Source organism: Orussus abietinus, unplaced genomic scaffold (assembly GCF_000612105.2).
Source record: "Orussus abietinus isolate OABI.00-Male unplaced genomic scaffold, Oabi_2.0 scaffold40, whole genome shotgun sequence".
NCBI lineage: Eukaryota > Metazoa > Arthropoda > Insecta > Hymenoptera > Orussidae > Orussus > Orussus abietinus.
Window position 1 is genome coordinate 888,147 of NW_019394244.1, and position 20,661 is coordinate 908,807.

The 20,661-nt window shown below is 42.0% G+C and overlaps 3 protein-coding genes across 3 annotated transcripts; all 3 read right to left on the reverse strand.

Annotated features, from left to right (window-relative positions):
* Nucleotides 1–827: 827 nt before the first annotated feature.
* On the reverse strand, nucleotides 828–7,256 carry LOC105704352 (aminopeptidase N). Its single transcript, XM_012433493.1, has 11 exons — nucleotides 6,761–7,256; nucleotides 5,410–5,856; nucleotides 4,960–5,143; nucleotides 4,619–4,778; nucleotides 4,464–4,545; nucleotides 3,851–4,236; nucleotides 3,075–3,352; nucleotides 2,669–2,856; nucleotides 2,262–2,567; nucleotides 2,101–2,179; nucleotides 828–2,011 (listed from the first exon to the last, which is right to left on the reverse strand). The coding sequence occupies exons 1-11, from the start codon at nucleotides 7,243–7,245 to the stop codon at nucleotides 1,103–1,105; spliced, it is 3,504 nt and encodes a 1,167-aa protein (XP_012288916.1). The 5' UTR covers nucleotides 7,246–7,256; the 3' UTR covers nucleotides 828–1,102.
* A 756-nt stretch (nucleotides 7,257–8,012) lies between these two features.
* LOC105704407 (aminopeptidase N) lies at nucleotides 8,013–13,700 on the reverse strand. The gene is made up of 13 exons (XM_012433610.1): nucleotides 13,508–13,700; nucleotides 12,622–13,184; nucleotides 12,246–12,407; nucleotides 11,872–12,174; nucleotides 10,833–11,173; nucleotides 10,451–10,532; nucleotides 10,203–10,392; nucleotides 9,910–10,111; nucleotides 9,563–9,840; nucleotides 9,163–9,359; nucleotides 8,857–9,024; nucleotides 8,475–8,712; nucleotides 8,013–8,402 (listed from the first exon to the last, which is right to left on the reverse strand). The coding sequence occupies exons 2-13, from the start codon at nucleotides 13,125–13,127 to the stop codon at nucleotides 8,166–8,168; spliced, it is 2,904 nt and encodes a 967-aa protein (XP_012289033.1). The 5' UTR covers nucleotides 13,128–13,184; nucleotides 13,508–13,700; the 3' UTR covers nucleotides 8,013–8,165.
* A 423-nt stretch (nucleotides 13,701–14,123) lies between these two features.
* On the reverse strand, nucleotides 14,124–18,541 carry LOC105704298 (aminopeptidase N). The gene is made up of 10 exons (XM_012433384.2): nucleotides 18,075–18,541; nucleotides 17,726–17,881; nucleotides 16,957–17,603; nucleotides 16,780–16,861; nucleotides 15,949–16,621; nucleotides 15,654–15,841; nucleotides 15,418–15,588; nucleotides 14,567–14,716; nucleotides 14,398–14,473; nucleotides 14,124–14,333 (listed from the first exon to the last, which is right to left on the reverse strand). The coding sequence occupies exons 1-10, from the start codon at nucleotides 18,539–18,541 to the stop codon at nucleotides 14,124–14,126; spliced, it is 2,820 nt and encodes a 939-aa protein (XP_012288807.2).
* Between the last annotated feature and the right edge of the window lie 2,120 nt (nucleotides 18,542–20,661).

Below are 20,661 nucleotides of genomic sequence, written 5' to 3' on the forward strand. Positions count from 1 at the left end.
AATCTACACGCGTGGAATGAACAATGAACAATGAACATTGAACATTGATTTGCAATAAGGACTACGTGTCTTTTCCTAAAATGCCTCGCCACGATTCGAAGCGATTGCTGTCGCGTTCTAACTATTGATAAGACGATTGTGTTCTCCAAAACTGCAGACTAGCGTTCAGACTTTTGCGAATTGCTTTCATTTAAAAAATTTTGGATATATGAAGGTGACTTCGGTAGATGAACTTACAGAAGGATGTATGAAAGGGTCGTTCTATGTATGTGAAACGTCAAATCAATGTCAATACGACAAACGTATAAAAATGGTGAAATTGTACATGTCATGTTTAAAAAATAAATCGGTATGCATTTATTATAAATCTGAGAATAAATTCTATGACACCACGTCGTCAGTTTGTGTAATTGTTAGTTCACTTTAATGGTAGGGAATTTATAGAATGTATTGTATGTTCCATTCGGAAATGTGTTACACAATTGGTGAATCAGGTCCGACTGAGACATCCAACAAGGGTGTTGTAAAATTAAAATGAAAAACGATATTCCATGGGTGTCGGGACCTTCTTTACAGCCTCCATATTAATGATGGAAGTTTTAAAACGACTCGGTACATCCTGTTCGGGGAAAAGTTTCATGGACCCTTCGGATGCTGCTTTCACATCCCCTTGAAACCCGCGACAACGGTAGCAATGGATGATGGTTGTCTTTAGATCCTTTCATTAAAGTCTTGATCTTCATACACCTATCAACACCTGATATCCCTTTCCTCGTACATCCATGATTTATTTTAATGAACCTGTATCACAGACACGTGGCCAAGGATGCAGAAACCCCGGAACCCTTCTCAGTTGTTGTCTCTATCTCGGCTCATGTTGTGGTGTTTTCGCTTGTCAGCTCTGAACTCGAGGACAGATCATCAGAAGTTGTATTAGCAATATGCAGCAAGGATGCAGAAATCCCGGAACCCTTCTCGGTTGTTGTCTCTATCTCGGCTGATGTTGTGGTGTTTTCGCTTGTCAGCTCTGAACTCGAGGACCCATCATCAGAAGTTGTATTAGCAATATGATATCCCTCTCCTCATGCATCCATGATTTATTTTAATGAACCTGTATCACCAACAACAACAATGGGACTATCGCGAGACACGCGGTCAAGGATGCAGAAATCCCAGAACCCTTCTCAGTTGTTGTCTCTATCTCGGCTGATGTTGTGGTGTTTTCGCTTGTCGGCTCTGTACTCGAGGACCCATCATCAGAAGTTGTATTAGTAATGTCGGTGCTGGAGGAACCGTCGTTTGAAGTCGTTGATTCTGGGTATGAGGTATTTGGAGATAGCCCATCATGGGTTACTGTTGGTTCGGTGGACGAATCCGTAGTCGAGGGTCCATCATCAGAACTGGATGTTGATGGGACAGTGTCCGAAGTCGTTTGCGAACCTGGGAGTGTCGCATCACTAGAGGATTGCCCATCAGAGGTTGCTGTTGATCCGGTGGGCGAATCCGTAGTCGAGGGTCCATCATCAGAACTGGATGTTGATGGAACAGTGTCCGAAGTCGTTTGCGAACCTGGGAGTGTCGCATCACTAGAGGATTGCCCATCAGAGGTTGCTGTTGATCCGGTGGGCGAATCCGTAGTCGAGGGTCCATCATCAGAACTGGATGTTGATGGAACAGTGTCCGAAGTCGTTTGCGAACCTGGGAGTGTCGCATCACTAGAGGATTGCCCATCAGAGGTTGCTGTTGATCCGGTGGACGCATCCGTAGTGGAGGGTCCATCATCAGAAGTTGACGTTGATGGATCCACGGTGTCCCTAGTAGAAACATCATTGTCCGAAGTCGTTGTTGCTCCCGTTGTTAATTCAACTTCTTTTGGAGGGTATCGCTGGAACAACCAATCCCGGATTGTTGGCTCGTATTGTTCATTCCAGTCCAAATTATCCTTGGCCATCGAAATGGCACCCGAGGTGATGTTCAGCCCATCTCCATGATCCTTGTCAAACTTCACCAACTAAAAGGAACAAATTGCACGGTAAGATGAAATTTAATTTTGCGATTAACATCGCATTAACAAATGTTCGGACTGGAAATGTCACCAACCTTATTGTACTGGTCCTTGGTCGTGATCCTACTTCCAAGGTTCGTCAAGTACCGTCGCAATCTGTCGGTGTCATTTACCCTGAAAAAAAGAAAGAAATCGCAAATATTATAATTAAATCTTGGCGTCCTGATTATCTATTAATATCAACGAAGAATCGTACTTATCGACAATGACTGCCGCGTTTTTAATAAAGAAATCCAGAGCAACATTTACGCCAATGTCGCTCGAGATCAGAACCGAATTGACGATGAGGTGTTCCACGGATTCGGTTGACTCTTCATCAAACGCTTGTTCCAAAAAGTTTGTCAATATTTCTTTGTTCATCGAACATCCTAATGCGCTCAAGGATTGCAGCCGATCTTCTGTATCCTGTTTATATAAAAATTCCTTTGTTTTCGTCCAGATTGTTGCATTCGCTCCGTGCAGTCCGGCACATAGAATGAAACTCTTCATGTCTGGAGAAGGTCTGAAATTGTTGAATCGTTGAATTGTTGAATGGTTGAAATTTCATTTTTTGGTTCTTGCTTCGCCGCTTTCATATCACCTTAATGTATTTAATAAACTTACACATTCTCCTCAGAATCCAGCCAAGCTAACAATTTTTCCTCCGCGTGTTGTCTGCATCCTTCGTGTCCATAAAGACAGGCCCATGTCAAGACACTTAATCTGTTGAATTTCATCAAATCGCTTTCATCATCCCGTTCCTCGTACTCAAGATACTCTATCAACATGTCGGAGATCGTTAAAAAGTGAGTCTGAAAAAAACGGACTAATTATTTTCAGGAATTTCATATTTACACCTTGTTCAAACACATTACAAAACGGGCAAAATGTCTTTGTCGAATAATGTTGAAAGTTGAATAGCATTAAGGTGATATGAAAGGGTAATTCTATGTATATGAAACGTCGAAATGTTTATAAAAATTTCCTGCAAACTGGGTTCGTATCACCTCAACTAACTTCATCTTCTTACCTTAAAAGCTTCATATGATTCAGTGTTGACGAGGTAACGCCTCAATTGTTGAAAACCATTGAAGGTTGGGTACCAAGGCACGTAATCGAGTTCATGATTGAGATATTCCGTGAGATCGAGAAATATTTTGAAATCCAATTGATCATTAAAAGCTAAATTCACGGCGTCGTTCAACAGTTGAGCTCTGTTGAGGATAGGAACTGTTGCATAATTGTTAGACTTCAGTTTGTCAACGATCAAGTTCCAGTTCTGGACGTCATAGTTGACGCGATAGAATCCTATCGAAAAAAAAAATTCGACTTGTATGAACTCGAATTACAGAATTAGTTTCATGAAATTCGACGAAAGTTCTACAAAATGATAATTAAGGTGATGTGAAAGTGGCTCGTTCATGAATCTTTTCTTCAAACTGGGTGTACCGAATTGTTTCCAACTTTACCACGTCACTATAAAAAATAAAAAAGTTCCTATAAACAAATTAAAAAAAAAATTGACATTTCATGAGTGCCCCATACCTTCCTTATAGCCTCCATATTCACATTGAAAAGTGTAAAACGAATTGTTTCGACCTTTACCACGTCACTATAAAAGATAAAAAAATTCCTATAAACAAATTAAAAAAAATATTGACATTTCATGAGTGCCCCATACCTTCCTTATAGCCTCCATATTCACATTGAAAAGTGTGAAACGATTTGTTTCCCAGTTCGGAAAAATATTTCATAAAAAAAGCCTCTTCCTCGCGTTAACGCGAAGCATTTCGCAGAGTCGCTCACCGGTTTGATGTTTATTGACGATAAACCAATCATCGGCTTTTAAATTTTTAATGTTTGTCGTGATACTGGCATCGTTGAGCCACAACGAGGGTGAGGTTTCATCGAAGCTTTCCTCGGAGTCGGGTGAAGCATAATTGATAGGGATCCGCCATTTGTAATCGTGGTTATCGTCCTTCGGAGGATCATCCACCAAGAATCGTTCCTGCTCGAAGGTTACTTTTCCTGTTTTGTAGTCTCTCGTCACGGTGACCAGAGGATATCCCATTTGTTCCACCCAGGTGTCCATGATATCTTTTACCGTGACACTTTTAGGGAGAATTTCTTTGTTCTTCGCCGCCTCGTCTAGGGCGCGGAAGAGATCATCCGAAGTCGCACTGTCGTATTGCCTGTCATTCAAATGGATGAAATAGTTCATCAGTGAGGTAATATGTGCCCATAATTATGAAAGTGGTCTAAGTCATATATTGTTTGTTTCGAAATTACACTGAATTAATTTAGTTTAAAATAATGTGGCGTGAAATAACTGATAAACTCATTTTTTTTGTTTATTTTGACTTAGACCACTTTCATGATTATGGGCACATATAGCATGAAAGCTTCGATATAGACTCACTTCGCATTTAGGTACTTCTGTAGTCCGTCCTGGAAGACTTCTTGCGTCAGGAAGTGCGACATCATGCGAATTACGCATCCGGCTGTAAAGAAATATTTTAAAATTACTTGCAAGTGTTTTTCTTTGCGTAAATTGGCAATTAGGGTACCACTGACCTTTCCCATAGGAGATGCCGTCGAATATCTTCGAGATCTGTGATGGACTCCCAACAGGTTGATTTATTGGATGTGACGTCGAAACCGCATCGGCGACAAAGGCGCCATTTTGCAAATTTTTCACGACTAGTTGGTCCATCATCCTCCAAGATTTCTCCACCTGAAAGTGTTTAAAACCCAATATTTTGTGTTTATTCCACTGTTTTGTGATTGTTGATATGAACTAGCCGATATGAAGATGGAAATTATTAACAATTTACAGCTTTTTTGTACCTGATCAGTCGTGATGTACTAGCCGATATGAAGATGGAAATTATTAACAATTTACAGCTTTTTTTTACCTGATCAGTCGTGAAGTACTGGAAGTAGTTGGCGAAGCCTTCGTTCAGCCAAAGATATTTCCACCATTTTGGACTCACAAGATTGCCAAACCATTGGTGAGCAAATTCGTGAGAAATTACGGACCCAATGCTGTGCTTCCTGGCTGTTGTCGTTATATTCGGGTGGTACAAAAGAGAAGTTTCCCTTGGAACGAAAAATCTCATGAGACAATTGTGCCCATAATTATGAAAGTGGTCTAAGTCATATATTTTTTGTTTCGAAATTACATTGAATTAATTTCCTTTGAAATAATGTGGCGTGAAATAACTGATAAACTCATTTTTTTTCTTAATTTTGACTTAGACCACTTTCATAATTATGGGCACAATTGAAAGTCGGGCAGTCATTGTTATATAAAGACTCTATGTCGATGAATTGCGTCGTCTGAATGCTTCATGAACGCAGCTCACCTGTACGTCACCAGACCCCAATTTTCCATGGCACCAGCTCTGAAGTGCGGAACGGCGACCTGGTCCATCTTCGAGATGGCAAATGTGATGTTCGTGAAGTTCTCCAACGCCTCCAGGGATTTCTTCCCGAAATCCAGGGCGAACTTCGCCGAGTTTAATGTCTGCTTCTTCGTCCAGACCGCGAAACGATCTTCTTTAAGGACCTTGAAGTCCGAGACGACAAACGCCACCAAGTAGGTGGACATTCTCGGCGTAGTCTCAAACTTCGTCCATACTTCGTTTGATCCTTCGATTTCCTCCTGGCCGGAACTAGGCATGTTCGATATGGCCTCGTAGTCTTTCCTATGTCTTATGGAGATGTTGAAGGTTGCTTTCAGGGCGGGTTCGTCCCAACATGGAAATGCTCGTCTTGCGGATGTTGGCTCGAAGTGTGTGGTCGCCAAGTAGCTGTGAAGTTTCGGGATTGGATTAAAAAATTCTCTACTTTTTATTAGCTCTTTTAGGTAAAGTTAGAGCTAGTCCTTCGGCCCCTGCCAGTACGTTTCCCTACTTACAAGGAAGGTACCTGAGGTGTCCCCCTCCGATTTTGTTCATTTTTAAATATGTTATAGAGGACTAAAATCTAAGGGACCCGTGTTTTTTTTTTTATCGGCGGATGAACACTTTTAGAGGGTGAAATCAGGCTTCAAGGTTGGCCGTGTAAGGGGGTGAGTGGGCTGTTTCATATAAAAGCACTCGACCAATTTTCATGAGACAACCGTCAAAATGTAGGGAATGAAGAATTATGAAACGTGCATTTGGAATTTTTCGAAAAAATTCATTTTTAAGGGGTGAGCCACCCCTTAAAAATTCTTTTTTAAGGGGTGAGCCACCCCTTTGAATACTTCTTTTACCCCTTACGCGAGCAGTAACTGTTCTATCCAAATGAAACTTTTTTTTGTATTGTTCTAGTCTACAAATTAACCAAATTTCATTTGGATAGAGGAATTACTGCTCGCGTAAGGGGTAAAAGAAGTATTCAAAGGGGTGGCTCACCCTTTAAAAATGAATTTTTTCGAAAAATTCCAAATGCACGTTTCATAATTCATCATTCCCTACATTTTGACGGTTGTTTCATGAAAATCGGTCGAGTGCTTCTACATGAAACAGCCAACTCACCCCCTTGCACGGCCAACCTTGAAGCCTGATTTCACCCCCTAAAAGTGATTATCCGCCGATAAAAAAAAAACACGGGTCCCTTAGATTTTAGTCCTCTATAACATACTTAAAAATGAACAAAATCGGAGGGGGACACCTCGGGTACCTTCCTTGTTACAGAAATAATCCCAACAACCCCGTGGACATTACTTACGTCTCTATGCCATTCTCGTTGACATACGAACTCCGATAAAATCCATTCAACTCGTCATTTAGCTTCCCTGTATACTTCAGCTCCAGCGTATATTCCCCAGGTTCCAAACTCTTCTCCAGCTCCAAATTAAGAAACTGCCTCTTCGGATCATAGGAGTGCTTCTTCACTTTGGCGTCTTCCTTCCCATCCCTCAACACTTTTGTGGAGTCCTCATCGAACTCCAGATCAAGCTGATGCAGCGTTATGATGTCGGTCTTCTTTTTGACTTCTATTTGGATGCTGGACTCCCCATCGTAGGTGAAGTTCTTGTCTTCTATGAACGGTGTCAGCTTGATCTCGTAGGAAATAGGAACCACCACTTCCGGCAGACGGTAGAAGGACTCATCCTCTTCCTTTTCGATCCTGGATGCCGACTCTCTGAAGATGGGAATGGCTCCTGATAGGGAGATGATGCCGAGGATGAGGCTAATCTTCAGAATCGGCATCTTGGTCACCTGGGGAGTCTTCCTCGTTTGGAAGTTCTATATCAACCTCTTCTTCTGGATTTAACAGGTGGAAATCCAATTGTTGGGCCCTCCCTGGCGAACGCTGGATGGCCGATTAAAGGTTATCGATATAAATCACTACCTTTATAAGCCATTCTCTGGCGACGCCTATCTGTGGAAGTCCTTCTTTTCGATTAATCTTATCGAAATAACTATGTCACTTGTTCGGCGGAATTGTTTAAGTGACCAGCGATGACTCGGCCAGTGAAGGTTTGCGCCGAATTTATAACTTCGGACCCGAAAGGTGGATTCTGATAAGGGATATGTTCTACTATCTGCGGGAATCGATACCCTGTTCGGTGATAACTCCATAACTCCTTTATATCTGGGAATTTTAGGCCTAGGCTGATTTCTGCTCGTCTTATCATATGGGGCTCAGGGTTATGATAATGGACATGAACTATATGTTGAATTGTTTCGCTAAAGAGAATTTATATGATTTTTTAAAGACAACATTGTTGAGTGATAACTCGTTTCAGAAGTTTCTTCGTGAAGTAGTTCACGGATTGTCACCGATTCTTGATTCGGAATCGATAAGTTTCTTTCTGATAACGCAATCGCCTCTAATCTTTTTAAACTCCGGTATTTCATTAGAGTAATTGCCGTGGTATCGATTCTCAAATACAGAAACTTGGGGAACATTTATTATCATTGCGCATTATCAATTTTAGAGGCGGCGACCAGGACTGGAAATGATAGGTCTGTAATGATAATTTGTTTATTTATTTATCGGGTTATCGGTGGCATGTCTTGTAATTGTTACTATTTACAACGACGATTCGACTTTCTGTAGGCAATTTTTATTAATAACCAGGAGACTTTCCTCGGAATTAGACTTCGGGTGATGATACGAACGATTATCAAATGTCTGCCGCAATTGTTATCGACAATGTGATAAGCATAATATTGGCGAGAGTTATCGCAGATCCGTTGTCTTTGTCTACGGAGTTAGAATCTTCCTTCTGGAAATACGATACGATGTCTCTTTCGTATTTTTTCAACCAATTCATATTTTTCTCCGCCATTGTTATCGCTTCGGTGACACATGTAGCTTCTGCTCCAAATTGCTTCTCGTGTCTCGAAATTAAACTTTTTAACTGGAAAAATAATTAACAAACATCGTATTATTTAATATACATATCGAATTTACTCATCGAGTATTAAGTTACCTTCGTAATTTGCTTATCATTGGTTATTGTCTCGGCGATGTTGGTCAATAATGTGCAAAGCGGATTCTTCGACCAAGAATCTGCAGCCAAGAAAGGAGCAACTATCTTGTAATTCTCGTCAAGAAAATCCAAGACAATCATTATATTCTTACTGCTTCTTTTGTAAATATAACCGAAGACGGAGATCGCGGTTTCGTAGCGATTTTTTAATCCGCCAGTTACGAGGAGTGATAAGAACCTGTTAACAGATATAAATCCAACTTTTGCACAAAGCGTCCCAATATTAATTTCATATTATAATTTCATGGATTTCCCGTATTCTGGCGTGAAAATATCCCTGCAATTAATTTCAGATAATTGGGAAAAAAAAAAGAAAACTTACTCCGTCAAAATTTGTTTATTTTCGATACACCCTAAGCCTGATAAGAGCAAATCTTGCTCGTTTGGATGTTTAGTAACAAAGTACCTGTCTAGGAAAAAATACCAAACTGACTTATTAGCATGGCGAATACCTTCGCAATATGCCCAAACCTTCAAATCCGGAGATATTCTGAAATTAAATAAAAAAGATGTTATAAAGTTATATTTCTCTTTCTTTAACGATGAGGGCACTCCTCGAGTATTTCACGTGGATCTTAAATATGGATTAGGCGAGGTGATAACGGGTCGATAAAGAGCGATAACTTACATGAAATCATTTGGATCTTTCGCCCCGTAATACTTTAATAACGTCTGTTCGGCTTTTTTCTTGCAAACATTATTGCCCATCATACACGCCCAAGAAAGAACTTCCGTTCTCAACAATTTCCTGAGATGGTCGTCGGTTTTTAAAACTTCATACCCCAGACTCTTCTCTAGAGTGGTAACAATTCCCAGCACGTAATTCTTAACAACGAATGAAATGCAATTTATTTCTATTTTTTTTTAATTTTTTAATTATTAAATCGGTGATCGTTAAATTGCAATTTCTATGCCGTGAAAATGACTCCTTTCAACAATGCTCATTCGGATGAAATGACAGCGTTTAAATTGCCACTTTTGTAAGGAAAATTTCTTTGTTTTTAAGGCACGTCGATGATAAAACGTACCTTGAACCTCCCATAGATATGTGAATCCTTTAGCATGGTATTCAAATAAGAGAGTCCTGCAAGGGCTGCTTCCCAGGGGATGCTCTCCTTTTCCCTTGGCAAGTAGAGCAACAATTCCAAAGGGATCGAGTAATTAACGTATCCATATTTCGCCAAATTGAGGGAATCATCAATTAACTGTGCTCGATTCAACACATGAATCGTGTTGTACATGTAGGTACGAAGGTGATTACTTATCAGCTTCCAATTTGTATCGTCATAATTGACGCGGTAATAACCTGCAAGTAAACTTCATGATTTAAAATCCGTTATAAGAAATCACCTTAAGGGGGTGGAAAATCACCCACCCATTTGCTGCATATTAAATATTATCCAATCCTTCGCGTTAAATCCTGTGAGCATTATACTGTCGTCTTCTTTTCTCATCCAGTCACTTGCAGCAGTGTCTGATAAGTACCAGTAGGTTTTAGCTACAAAGTTTATGGGAATCCACCATCTAGAATTATTTTTTACATCCGTGCCGTGAGGACTTTTTAGCAAAAATGGCTCCTAGAATCAGAACGCGTATTTCATATCTTGCACGGGACTTTATATCACTTAGAAATTTGTTGTAGCATTTCAATTGAAGTTTAAACCGAACCTGAGTAATTTCCTGAGTATTCGTGGTATAGTTTCTGATAACCGTGATTAAGGGGTACCCTTTCTGATCGGTCCATGTGTCCATTATAGTTTTTATACTCAAATGTTTCTGCAACAATGTTCGATTTGAACTGTCCGATGCTTCTTGAAAAGCTTCCCACAGATCATCCGTGGTCGCCGATTCATATTTCCTAAAAAGTCACTCAAATGTTGAAATATATTTCCTAAATTGTTATTAAAAAGCCTTACCGCTTCGTAAGGTAAATTCTTACGCCATTTTGGAAGACCTCCTCGCCTAGAATGTGAGACAACATGCGAACAGTGCAGGCGCCTGCAATAAATAATTAATAATTATCGTAATTACGTCGCTGATAAGAACTCCACCGGTATCTCGCAGGACAATAGGCGCATTTCGATAGCCTTGCCTTGCAATCTCGAGCTTTCGTTTACGCGCTTCCTTTATCGTTTGAAATGACATTAGTCGAGCTTATCCTGCGATGGTAATTGCCTCATTATCTCTTGGATGGACAGTCCGTCCAGAAAGAGCGTTTTCTTCGGAAAATTGATTGCAAGACCGAGTTTATATAATGTTATGAACTTGTGATATTTATTTGACAATCCTGACACCCACCTTTGTAATACGTGATTGTGTCGAAGAGGTCGAATGTCCTGGAAGGCTTCTCGATGTCGACGTTCAAAGGATGTGACTTTGTCGAGAGATCGAATTCGAATGCTTTGTGGCAAAGGTTTATTGTAAAGTGGTCCATAAGTCCCCAGCTGGTCTCGGCTGAGGATGTTATTAAATATTGAAAGTAAGTAGCGATTCCCTCGTTTAACCAAATGTACTTCCACCATGCTGGACCGACCAAGTTCCCAAACCATTGATGGGTCAATTCGTGACAAATCACCATGTTGACATCCTGCAATTGTCGACTTGTCGACATTCTACTTTTCAACTCGACATTTCGCTCCCTAAAAGATATTCCATAATTTTTAATGGCATAATTATTGTACCGCGGTATTCACGCTAACTTGGGAAGTATAAATAAAATTGTTTTGCATGGCAAATTAAATCCTGACTGGGTCTCAGCTGGGCTTAATTTGACATTGTGACATGTTTCCTAATCAGTTTTTCACTCGGATTAATTTAAAAAACTACTTCATGAACTCATTTAGGACTTGAAGCCTTCATACCCTATTTCCACGTTTTATCAAACCTATTATTTGACATTGTGACATGTTTCGACTATTATTGTTTCGACCTATTATTTGACATTGTGACATGTTTCGACCTATTATTTGACATTGTGACATGTTTCGACCTATTATTTGACATTGTGACGTTTTTCACTCGGATTAATTTAAAAAACCCCTACTTCATGAACTCATTCAGGACTTGAAGCTTCCATACCCTATTTCCATATTTTATCAAACCTATTATTTGACATTTTGACGTTTCCTAATAAGTTTTTCACTTGGATTAATTTAAAAAACCCCTACTTCATGATCTCATTCAAGACTTGAAGCCTCCTTACCCTATTTCCACATTTTATCAAACCTATTATTTGACATTGTGACGTTTTTCACTCGGATTAATTTAAAAAACCCCTACTTCATGAACTCATTCAGGACTTGAAGCCTCCATACCCTATTTCCAATTTTTATCAAACCTGTACGTAATCAGTCCCCAGTTCTCCATCCCGTTTATCGGCGTGTTGGGGACAATAACTTGATCCATTTTCGGCATGATATCGGAATAATCGATACCAGTAAAGTTGGACAATAAGTCAAGGTATTTCCGGGATTTGGCGAGGACATGACCGGCACTTTCCAAATCCCCCGATGTCCACACAGTAATGTTGCTCCGGTAATTTGCAACGTAGTTGAAGTCGAAGACAACAATGGCTACGAGGTAGCTCGACATCTTTTGGGTGGACCTGAAGATGCTCCAAATTCGATCTCCAATCGACGTACTAAAAATCGTGATAGCTCTTGAACATCCTCTATGGTCTGTCACATAAAATTGTTTATAAACATTCTTTACTCTGGTAACAATGGACTCGATTTCCTGGGCATGTTGGACAATGCTGTTTGGTTTTTTAAATGGGCAACCCAGATGCTGAATTTCGCTTTGAGAGAAGGCTCATCGAAACATGGAAACGCTCGACGGGCACAAACGGTCTCGAATTGAGTGACAACAATCCATCTAAAATGATAACGTTGATTAATAATTTTTTTTTGGGGTTCTAGCTTAATTTTATATTTAATTAACGTGGCACTTCGCGGCTTCGCTAGCGATTTCTGCGAGTAGAAATTTGGGAAAAAACATTTCACCCCCCTTAAGGGTTGGTTTTTTTTTTTGTTCAATATTTTTAGATGTTGCAAATTTAATGGCCGACATAAAAAATGCAAATTCTCACCTTTTTCTCCCAGAATTCATGTAATATGTCCTGTAGAAACCGCAAGGATCTTCTCGAAGGATCCCATCGAACTTCAATCGAATCCTGTAAGTTTCCGGCTCCAATGCTGTGGGGAAGTGCAAACTGTAAGTTTGTTTGCAATTGTTGTAACTCGTTTTCGATACGCGAAGAGAGTCCTCCTCGGAATTCGTTACTATCGGATTGTCATGAATATTTAATAAATGAGAATGAAGTTCGATCGTCGCGACGGGATTTTGCACGAAAACTTCGATGGTGACTTCACCCCCGAAAGTGAAGTTTAAATCGGTAAGATAAGGGACCAACTTCACGTTATAAGCCACGGGAATCACGTCCTTGGAAAGTCGATAATCGATATCGACGCTATCGCAACTTGCTTCGAGTTCCTTCGCGTCGTTTTCACTTTTCGAATCTTGGCAACTGTTTCTGCAAAATGAAATTAATAACAGGCTGAAGAACAGGGATTTATAGCCCTTGATGTCCGCCATTGTTGCTCAGAATTTAATATTTTTTTTATTGTTGAGAAGTTTCGCTGATGGGAGGATTTTTAATATCCCCGGATGTTCTTGGTGCGAATCTGCAACTCAGTCTCTTTACGACCGTCTATGTATCTTTATTCCGTCTCCCTTTGTTTATCCACCGTTGTTGCCCGCAAAAGACTGGATTTTGTTCACGTTGTGCTGCACTTCTGAACTTTGCCGCGAATTTCCGGTGTCTTTCGGAATATATATGTGGAACTCGCAGACAGGCCTTGTCAAAATGTTAATGATGGACGCATTGCTGTGTTATCGGACACCTTGATGTTCGCCATTGTTGCTCAGAATTTAATATTTTTTTTATTGTTGAGAAGTTTCGCTGATGGGAGGATTTTTAATATCCCCGGTTCGGATCTTTACGAATAATGTTCTTGGTGCGAATCTGCAACTCAGTCTCTTTACGACCGTCTATGTATCTTTATTCCGTCTCCTTTTGTTTATCCACCGTTGTTGCCCGCAAAAGACTGGATTTTGTTCACGTTGTGCTGCACTTTTCAACTTTGCCGCGAATTTCCGGTGTCTTTCGGAATATATATGTGGAACTCGCAGACAGGCCTTGTCAAAATGTTAACGATGGACGCATTGCTATCTTATCGGACACCGACCGAATCATACGCGACTGCTTCGGGATTTCATTATCGGCCTCACATTTTCCACCGACGAACAACAAGTTGTTAAAGAAATAATAACTCTTTGTACGTACACCTCGCGCATGTAAAGATACACCGTCGGTCATTAAATCGCAACGCCTAATTTATAAAGAATAAATACCGAGCTCGAGAACAATTGATTAAGGGTTTAACAATTTATTTTTCTGCGACATTTTATGTATTAATTATCCCCGAAGAAAATTCCCATACAATGGTCTCCTAGCATAGCTGAACAAAGGATTTTCTGAGGGGCTTTGGGATGTTCACTTAATTTATTTATTACACGAGTCGAGTCATTTTATTGGAAGAAATAGGATAAGACGTGGAAAAGAAACATGGAGAGTAATGTTCCAATCCCCAAGAATGGCATCGAAGTATTGTTCGACGTGTCGGCGAACAATGCCGAAAATGTTGGCGAGTTTTCTTTAATCCATTTGAGATTTTCCGTAGCTTCCTCGAAAGCCGATCCTTCATATTCCGATCCGTGTTTCTCCAAAAATCTCACCAGCTGTTAAATAAAAAAATTGTAAAACGTTTAACTTCCAGAACGTAAAAAAAATGTAAAGGATTACCTTGTTCAATTGTTCCTGGGTGACGATTCTCTTTCCAACGGCGAGGAAGACTTTATCGAAGAAGTCTTTTCCTCTGCTGTAATTATAATAATATAGTAATTATAATAAATAAAAATCCCACGATACCTTAAAGACTTAAAAAATACTTAATCACACATCTAAGACTTACTTATCAAGAATGAGCCGCAGATTTTTGTCCACATAGTCCAGAACATGGTTGACATTTTCCGGATGGCCCTCAAGAACATGTTCGAACATTTTGTATCGATGTTTCAACCTAATGGCGAACTCGAATCCCCAAACCGCTGAATTGAGAAACCTGAAAATGATCAGTCGAAGTCGTGGTACGTTCTTAAAAGCGAATAATTAAAGTGTCACTAACAAGAACTTTCACATCCCCTTAAGGTGAAGTGAAACACGTCGAGGAACTTGATCGACGTCGATAAAGAAGATTTTTCTAAATGCCTACGCTGCCAACGTTCGTTTTTATATTGACAGCTGTATCGAATTATATTGGGTATTGTACCAAATGGCGTACTCCACCTGTCGTTTTCCTACAATAATTATAAAGAAATCCAAGTAAAACTCCAGAAATCCTCTGGATTCATGCTTTCTGCGGCCCTAATTGACTGCAGAGGGACCCCCTGCGCCATCTGTGATTTCCAGGTGAATTAAATTTTCCCTCCGAGACCTCGTATTACCATCGTTTTGGCATAGAAGCGCATACAACACTTTTTTTGCCTTTATCCCGTTAAAATGCGAGTTTATCGATTACCAGAGTGTTCTAAATTCTCGTAAAATTGTCCTGACCCTTTCGATTCTCATATCAGAGCCTAAAAAATTAAAAGAAAAAAAAATCCAAATTTTGAATGTGTCAGGACAACTCTTAGATGATCAGGAGTGATGTGTCAAAGTTTCGGACAGTTTGGTCTAATGCCCTTAAAAAAAAGTGTTGTATTCGAATCGACTGATTCGAAGGGAGTTTCACTTCACCTTAAATACCTCAGTCTCATAATTCACCGTTCAATCAATTTAGGATCCTTTGTGCATCCTAGAGCTCGCAGGAGGACATCTTGTTCGGTCTGCAAATCTGCTCTCAGAAATCTTGCCCAGACATTTTCCCAGTTGCTCTTACTTCCGGCTCTGACTCCTTCGCAGTAGGCGAAACTTCGCAAATCCGGGTGCAATTTCCTATCGAATTTCAAAGGACCTTAAATTTCGATCCCCGTCGAAGTCCCCTTCGTTAAGGCCCTTACCCTTTGTCGCCGTCCTTTATCCACTTTTGGAAGGCCTCTTCAGACTTCTTAAGGCAGTCAGAATGTCCCATCTCGCAAGCAGTGCTCAGGATGACTTCCCGAAGGAGTCTTTTGGATCGCTCTTCAGCTTCGGCGACGTCAAAGGTCAGGTTCTTGTACACGGGGGAAAGCAACTCGATGACCATTTTCTAAAACAATTGTTCTGGCTCGATGACAGTATCAAAAAACTGGAATAACTTGCGCACCCATCATCATCAAGGTGCAACGTTTGCCCAACACTAAAATCCGCTCCTACCTGAAATTCCCGCTGAGTCTTTGGTTGTCCATGAAGCATAAGGTTAATAAATTTCATAACCCTCGACGCAGCCAGCCAAGGTTCGTACTCCACCTCCTGGATGAGGTACTTAGACAAATTGAAGGGTACAGAGTATTCTAATCGTCCTGCTCTGGCCAGGTTAAAGGCATCGTCCAACAACGCAGCCCGGCTTGTCAAGGGGACCAGGGTGTAGTTGGTGGACAACAATTGGTTGATCAGCATCCCCCAGTTGGTGTGATCATAGTTGACTCTGTAGTACCCTGACTGGTCGATGTTGAACAAGATCCACTTCTTCGGGTCGATGTTGCCGAAAAGTGTCTCCTTGTCTTGGGGTCGTAGCCAATCTCGGGGTCTTGTTGGGAGGAACTCTGCCTGGTCTTCTGTCATGTAGCTCAATGGGATCCACCATGATGATTTGTCTTGTTTGGCGGAAGGTGTGTCTGGATTCAGATGGAATGGCTCTTGGGACACCCTCGCGACCCAGGTTGAGTAATTCCTGGACACAGTCACCACGGGGTACCCCTTCTGGTTCGTCCAGGTGTCCATCACGCTTTCGATACGGACATTTTTTGATAAGACAGAGTACCGATCCTCATCCGCTGCTTTCTGCAGGTGGACGTAGAGGTTCCGAGGACGAACGCTTTGGTAGGCCCTGGGGAGATGAAGGAGAATGTAGATCAACCATAGACATGCATGTACCTAAACCAAACATCCATCTTCGGTATGGTTGGTGTCTATGAGGGATATAGATTTCCTATAGATGTATGGACGTATATTATCGATGTTATCAGTCAATTACCCAGGACTTACATGATCTTCAGGTAGGACCTCACTCCGCTGGTAAACGCATTAGGCCCGATGGCATAGGAAAGCATTCGTAGAACCGAAGCACCTGTGATTAGAGAAAGGAACATTTTGGAAATTTCCACTTTACCCCCTTCCCAAATTTCTTTTGTTCTGGAGTAATTCAAGGCGATGATAAGGTACCCTTCCGATATGGCACGCCATCCATTGCACGATTGATAGACTCCCTGCTGCCAATTCCCTCGGCATTCAAAGTCCTGGCATGATCGGTAGAGTCCTGAAGAAGCATCGGTTGAAGCTCCAGGACCGGGAACATGTCCATGATCTTCCAGTCTGTGTTCGCCATGTCCAGCACCAGGTATGCAAAGTAGGTGGAGAAGCCTTCCTTCAACCAGGCCACGTCCCAGAATTTCGGAGTCACCAGATTTCCAAACCAAGTGTGAGCTAGTTCATGGGCAAGCACTGTCAGTCCATGTTGTTCATCTTTAGCTGATGTGACGGTTCTGTCCACCAGAATGATGGACTCTGCGAAGTTGATCAGTCCCCAGTTCTCCATCCCACTGAAGTAGAAGTCGGGAATGGCGAACATGTCGAACTTCTTCATGGGGTTCTCCGCTTCCACCCAGCTTTGGAGGATTTCGTAGATCTCTGCAGCTTGCTCTAGGGCATACTTTGCATATTGATTGACGGACTTCCTGGTCCAGATTGTCAGATTCACTCCGGAGGTGGACATCTCTTTTGGCGTGAAGTCGTGGATCACCCAACCCACCAAGTATGTCGACATCAGAGGGGTCTCCTTCATGATGGTCAAGGCGCAATCCGTGTTTTTTCTGGACAACGTTATGGTGATATGAAAGGGTTATACATATTAATAAAAAGTGAAAATATTAAACTTCCCTTTCCTTCTTGAAAAGATACTAATTAAAGATATGTAGAATCAGCACAAACGAACATGTCTGTTTTCCGTTCTGGTGATCCGTTGCTGGTCACTGTCATCTTTTTTGGGTGGACGATGCTGATGCGAAATACCGCCTTCAACTCCGGTTCGTCCATGCAAGGGAAAGCTCGTCGGGCAAATGTTGATGAAAACTGCGTGAGGGAGACCCATCTGTATAACAAATAGCAACAAATAAGTGACCCGGTACTTCATAAAATGTTAAACAAACGGGAATTCATGCACAGGTGGTATGTCGTTCAAAGTGTTCTTCTGAAAATCCAAGTTTCTCGGGTGGAGGTTGTTCGATAGGACTTTCGACCACCCTGATAGGATCCTTTATCAGGATCTCGGAACTGAACCTCACCTGGTCTTTCCCTCCACCTCGTAGAGGCTCCGGTAGAACCCAAGGGTGTCATTTCGGATCTCTCCAGCGAAGGAGAGCTTCAAGGTGTATTCCCCTATTTCGAGATTCCGGTCCAGCGTGACGATGAAGAAGTGTCTGTCCACGTCATAGTCTTGAGAATAGATGTCCAGCAATTTTCCTGGCCCACCAGGTGTCGGGAACACTTGGGTCTTGTTCTCGTGGATGATCAGCTCGTCCGAGTGCACTATCACGACGTTGGTCTTCTCGATAACGTGCAAATTTATGGCGACATCTCCGTCATAGATGAAGCGTCCTACATCCAGATGAGTCTTGATCTGAAGATCGTACGATCCTGGCACGATCTTCTTCGGAAGTCTGTACAAATGGGATGGACCTGATCCCTCCTGACCAGCGATGATGGAACTTCCGACCAGAACCAGGAACAGTCGCAGCATCCCGGAATCCATCTTGGGGACTTAAAGAGATGGTTCTTGGATGCTCATTACAAAAACCCACCAACGATGATGGTCGTAAAATGACAGGGAGCCAACTGACAGGTTCGCTTCGATCGAGGGAGACAATAATCAGTCCTGATATCAAGATACAAATATTTAAGTGAACTGGATTACAGGGAGACGATAAAAAAACATTCTACAGGTTGATGGGAAACGACACCAGGAAAAGTTAAACGTAAGAAACGACTGATTATGGACTTGAAGTGTCATCTAAGGGATCATTCGTTTTGGGTACTTTCCTCCTAACCAGGTCTTCCGAATTGTTTAAAAGTGTATGAACCTTCTGGATTTTTTTAAACAATGTACCTGCTACCTGTTCGACGCGCAGTCCAGTACCGAAGATAGCACGAACTGTGCGATAATTTCCGTTCCTTAACTCCGATACCTTATCGATAAACTATTTCGATATCTCAATGTACGAATTCCTGATTAGATTCTCCGAAATGCTCCGATTTGGATAAGATCTTAATGGAGGAATTGTTAAATTTCTTCTTTGATCGAAAATGTCGGGAGACAGAGTCTAGGTCGTAGGATCCAGCAATTCCAGGTGGAGGGATCAATTACCGTAGATTCTCTCAGGCCCCGCTCCGAATCTCTACCTTGACGGGGATGTGTTGAGGTTTTCGGTAACTTGCTGAAATTTGCATGTAATTGAGGCAAGCTACCCGTGTACTCGCCTTCAGGGTTTGCACAGCAGTTTACTCACGTTCCATAGACCTTGATATTAGAGGCTTGCAGGAACCTCCTTTGGTACTCTTCTTATCAGGGTACCGAGAAGAAACGTTCTCCAGATACTAGGACCTCGTGGGGATTTTCGGATAAGTCTGATTACCGCGAAAGGGACGTCGGCAGTTATCTAATCGTGGCCTAAATCAACCTGCTCATCGATTAATCGACTCCTGAGTTTCGTCAACTTGTACCTTGGTTCTCCTCTCCTAGGTGAGACCCATTACACGCGTGACCGATCCAGATCCTGGCTTGAAATTATCCAGGAAGTCTCATGCCGAGAAAACAATAGATCAGACAAGTGACAGGATTTTAATGGGGAGATTGATCACGACCACGATTGTTCTCTTGGAATTGATCCCTCGAGCTGGTGGGTGGGATTTTTTCCAGAGAGGATACAGGGTTAGAAGGCAGATCAAGGCTAATCTAGGAACAAGGACACGCAATTGCAGGAACATGGGAAGGAAGGGAACCACTCCACCTCTAGCAGCGTCCTCACACGCTGCTCCTCTATCCAGCGTCGACGAGAAACGTCGTGGAACCGGAAGAATCCGAAATCCAGATCCTGACTTGAAATTATCCCGAGAAAACAATAGACAAGACAAGTGACAGGGTTTTAATGGGGAGATTGATCACGACCACGGTTGTTCTCTTGGAATTGACCCCTCGAGCTGGTGGGTGGGATTTTTTCCAGAGAGGATACAGGGTTAGAAGACAGATCAAGGCTGATCTAGGAACAAGGACACGCAATTGCGAGAACATGGGAAGGAAGGGAACCACTCCACCTCTAGCAGCGTCCTCACACATTGGTCCTATACCTAGCGTCTTGGAATTGACCACTCGAGCTGGTGGGTGGGATTTTTTCCAGAGAGGATACAGGGTTAGAAGGCAGATCAAGGGTAATCTAGGAACAAGGACACGCAATTGCAAGAACATGGGAAGGAAGGGAACCACTCCACCTCTAGCAGCGTCCTCGCACGCTGGTCCTATACCCAGCGTCGACGGGAAACGTCGACTCTCCCGATACTTGTCAGCGTCCCTTGCCTCTCGTTGGCTTTTCGGCCTTTTGTCCAGGCTGTTTAACGCTCTTTCAAGCCGCCCCGCGATCGGTGATGCAAAGGGACAGTGAGGGATCCTTCGGTGCAAACTGTGCTTCGTTTTCCCTATTCCCGAAACAATGGAGTCCTTCGTGGCTCGGGACAATGAGGCCCGGGCCTCGGGATGAATAATTACACGGATTTAACGAGCGGCGCCTACAGCCATTTAATGAGTTGGTTGACTTAATGAGGTTGCCCCCGTGTTTGCTGCACTTCGTGCAGAATCCGTCACCAGTGTCGCCTTTTCGG

What these genes read in the sequence shown, in the direction of transcription:
- LOC105704352 (XM_012433493.1), bottom strand. Translation starts at nt 7,245, where the DNA reads ATGCCGATTCTGAAGATTAGCCTCATCCTCGGCATCATCTCCCTATCA. An exon ending in CAGAAGTACCTAAATGCGAA is followed by an intron (nt 4,237 to 4,463) that starts GTGAGTCTATAT and finishes TTTGAATGACAG; the next exon opens with GCAATACGACAGTGCGACTT. An exon ending in AATCATATGAAGCTTTTAAG is followed by an intron (nt 2,857 to 3,074) that starts GTAAGAAGATGA and finishes CGTTTTTTTCAG; the next exon opens with ACTCACTTTTTAACGATCTC.
- LOC105704407 (XM_012433610.1), bottom strand. Translation starts at nt 13,127, where the DNA reads ATGGCGGACATCAAGGGCTATAAATCCCTGTTCTTCAGCCTGTTATTA. An exon ending in CACAATCACGTATTACAAAG is followed by an intron (nt 10,533 to 10,832) that starts GTGGGTGTCAGG and finishes TATTTATTGCAG; the next exon opens with GCGCCTGCACTGTTCGCATG. An exon ending in ATGATAAGCAAATTACGAAG is followed by an intron (nt 8,403 to 8,474) that starts GTAACTTAATAC and finishes TTATTTTTCCAG; the next exon opens with TTAAAAAGTTTAATTTCGAG.
- LOC105704298 (XM_012433384.2), bottom strand. Translation starts at nt 18,541, where the DNA reads ATGGATTCCGGGATGCTGCGACTGTTCCTGGTTCTGGTCGGAAGTTCC. An exon ending in GAGGTGGAGGGAAAGACCAG is followed by an intron (nt 17,882 to 18,074) that starts GTGAGGTTCAGT and finishes TTTGTTATACAG; the next exon opens with ATGGGTCTCCCTCACGCAGT. An exon ending in AGGTCCTACCTGAAGATCAT is followed by an intron (nt 16,622 to 16,779) that starts GTAAGTCCTGGG and finishes TCATCTCCCCAG; the next exon opens with GGCCTACCAAAGCGTTCGTC.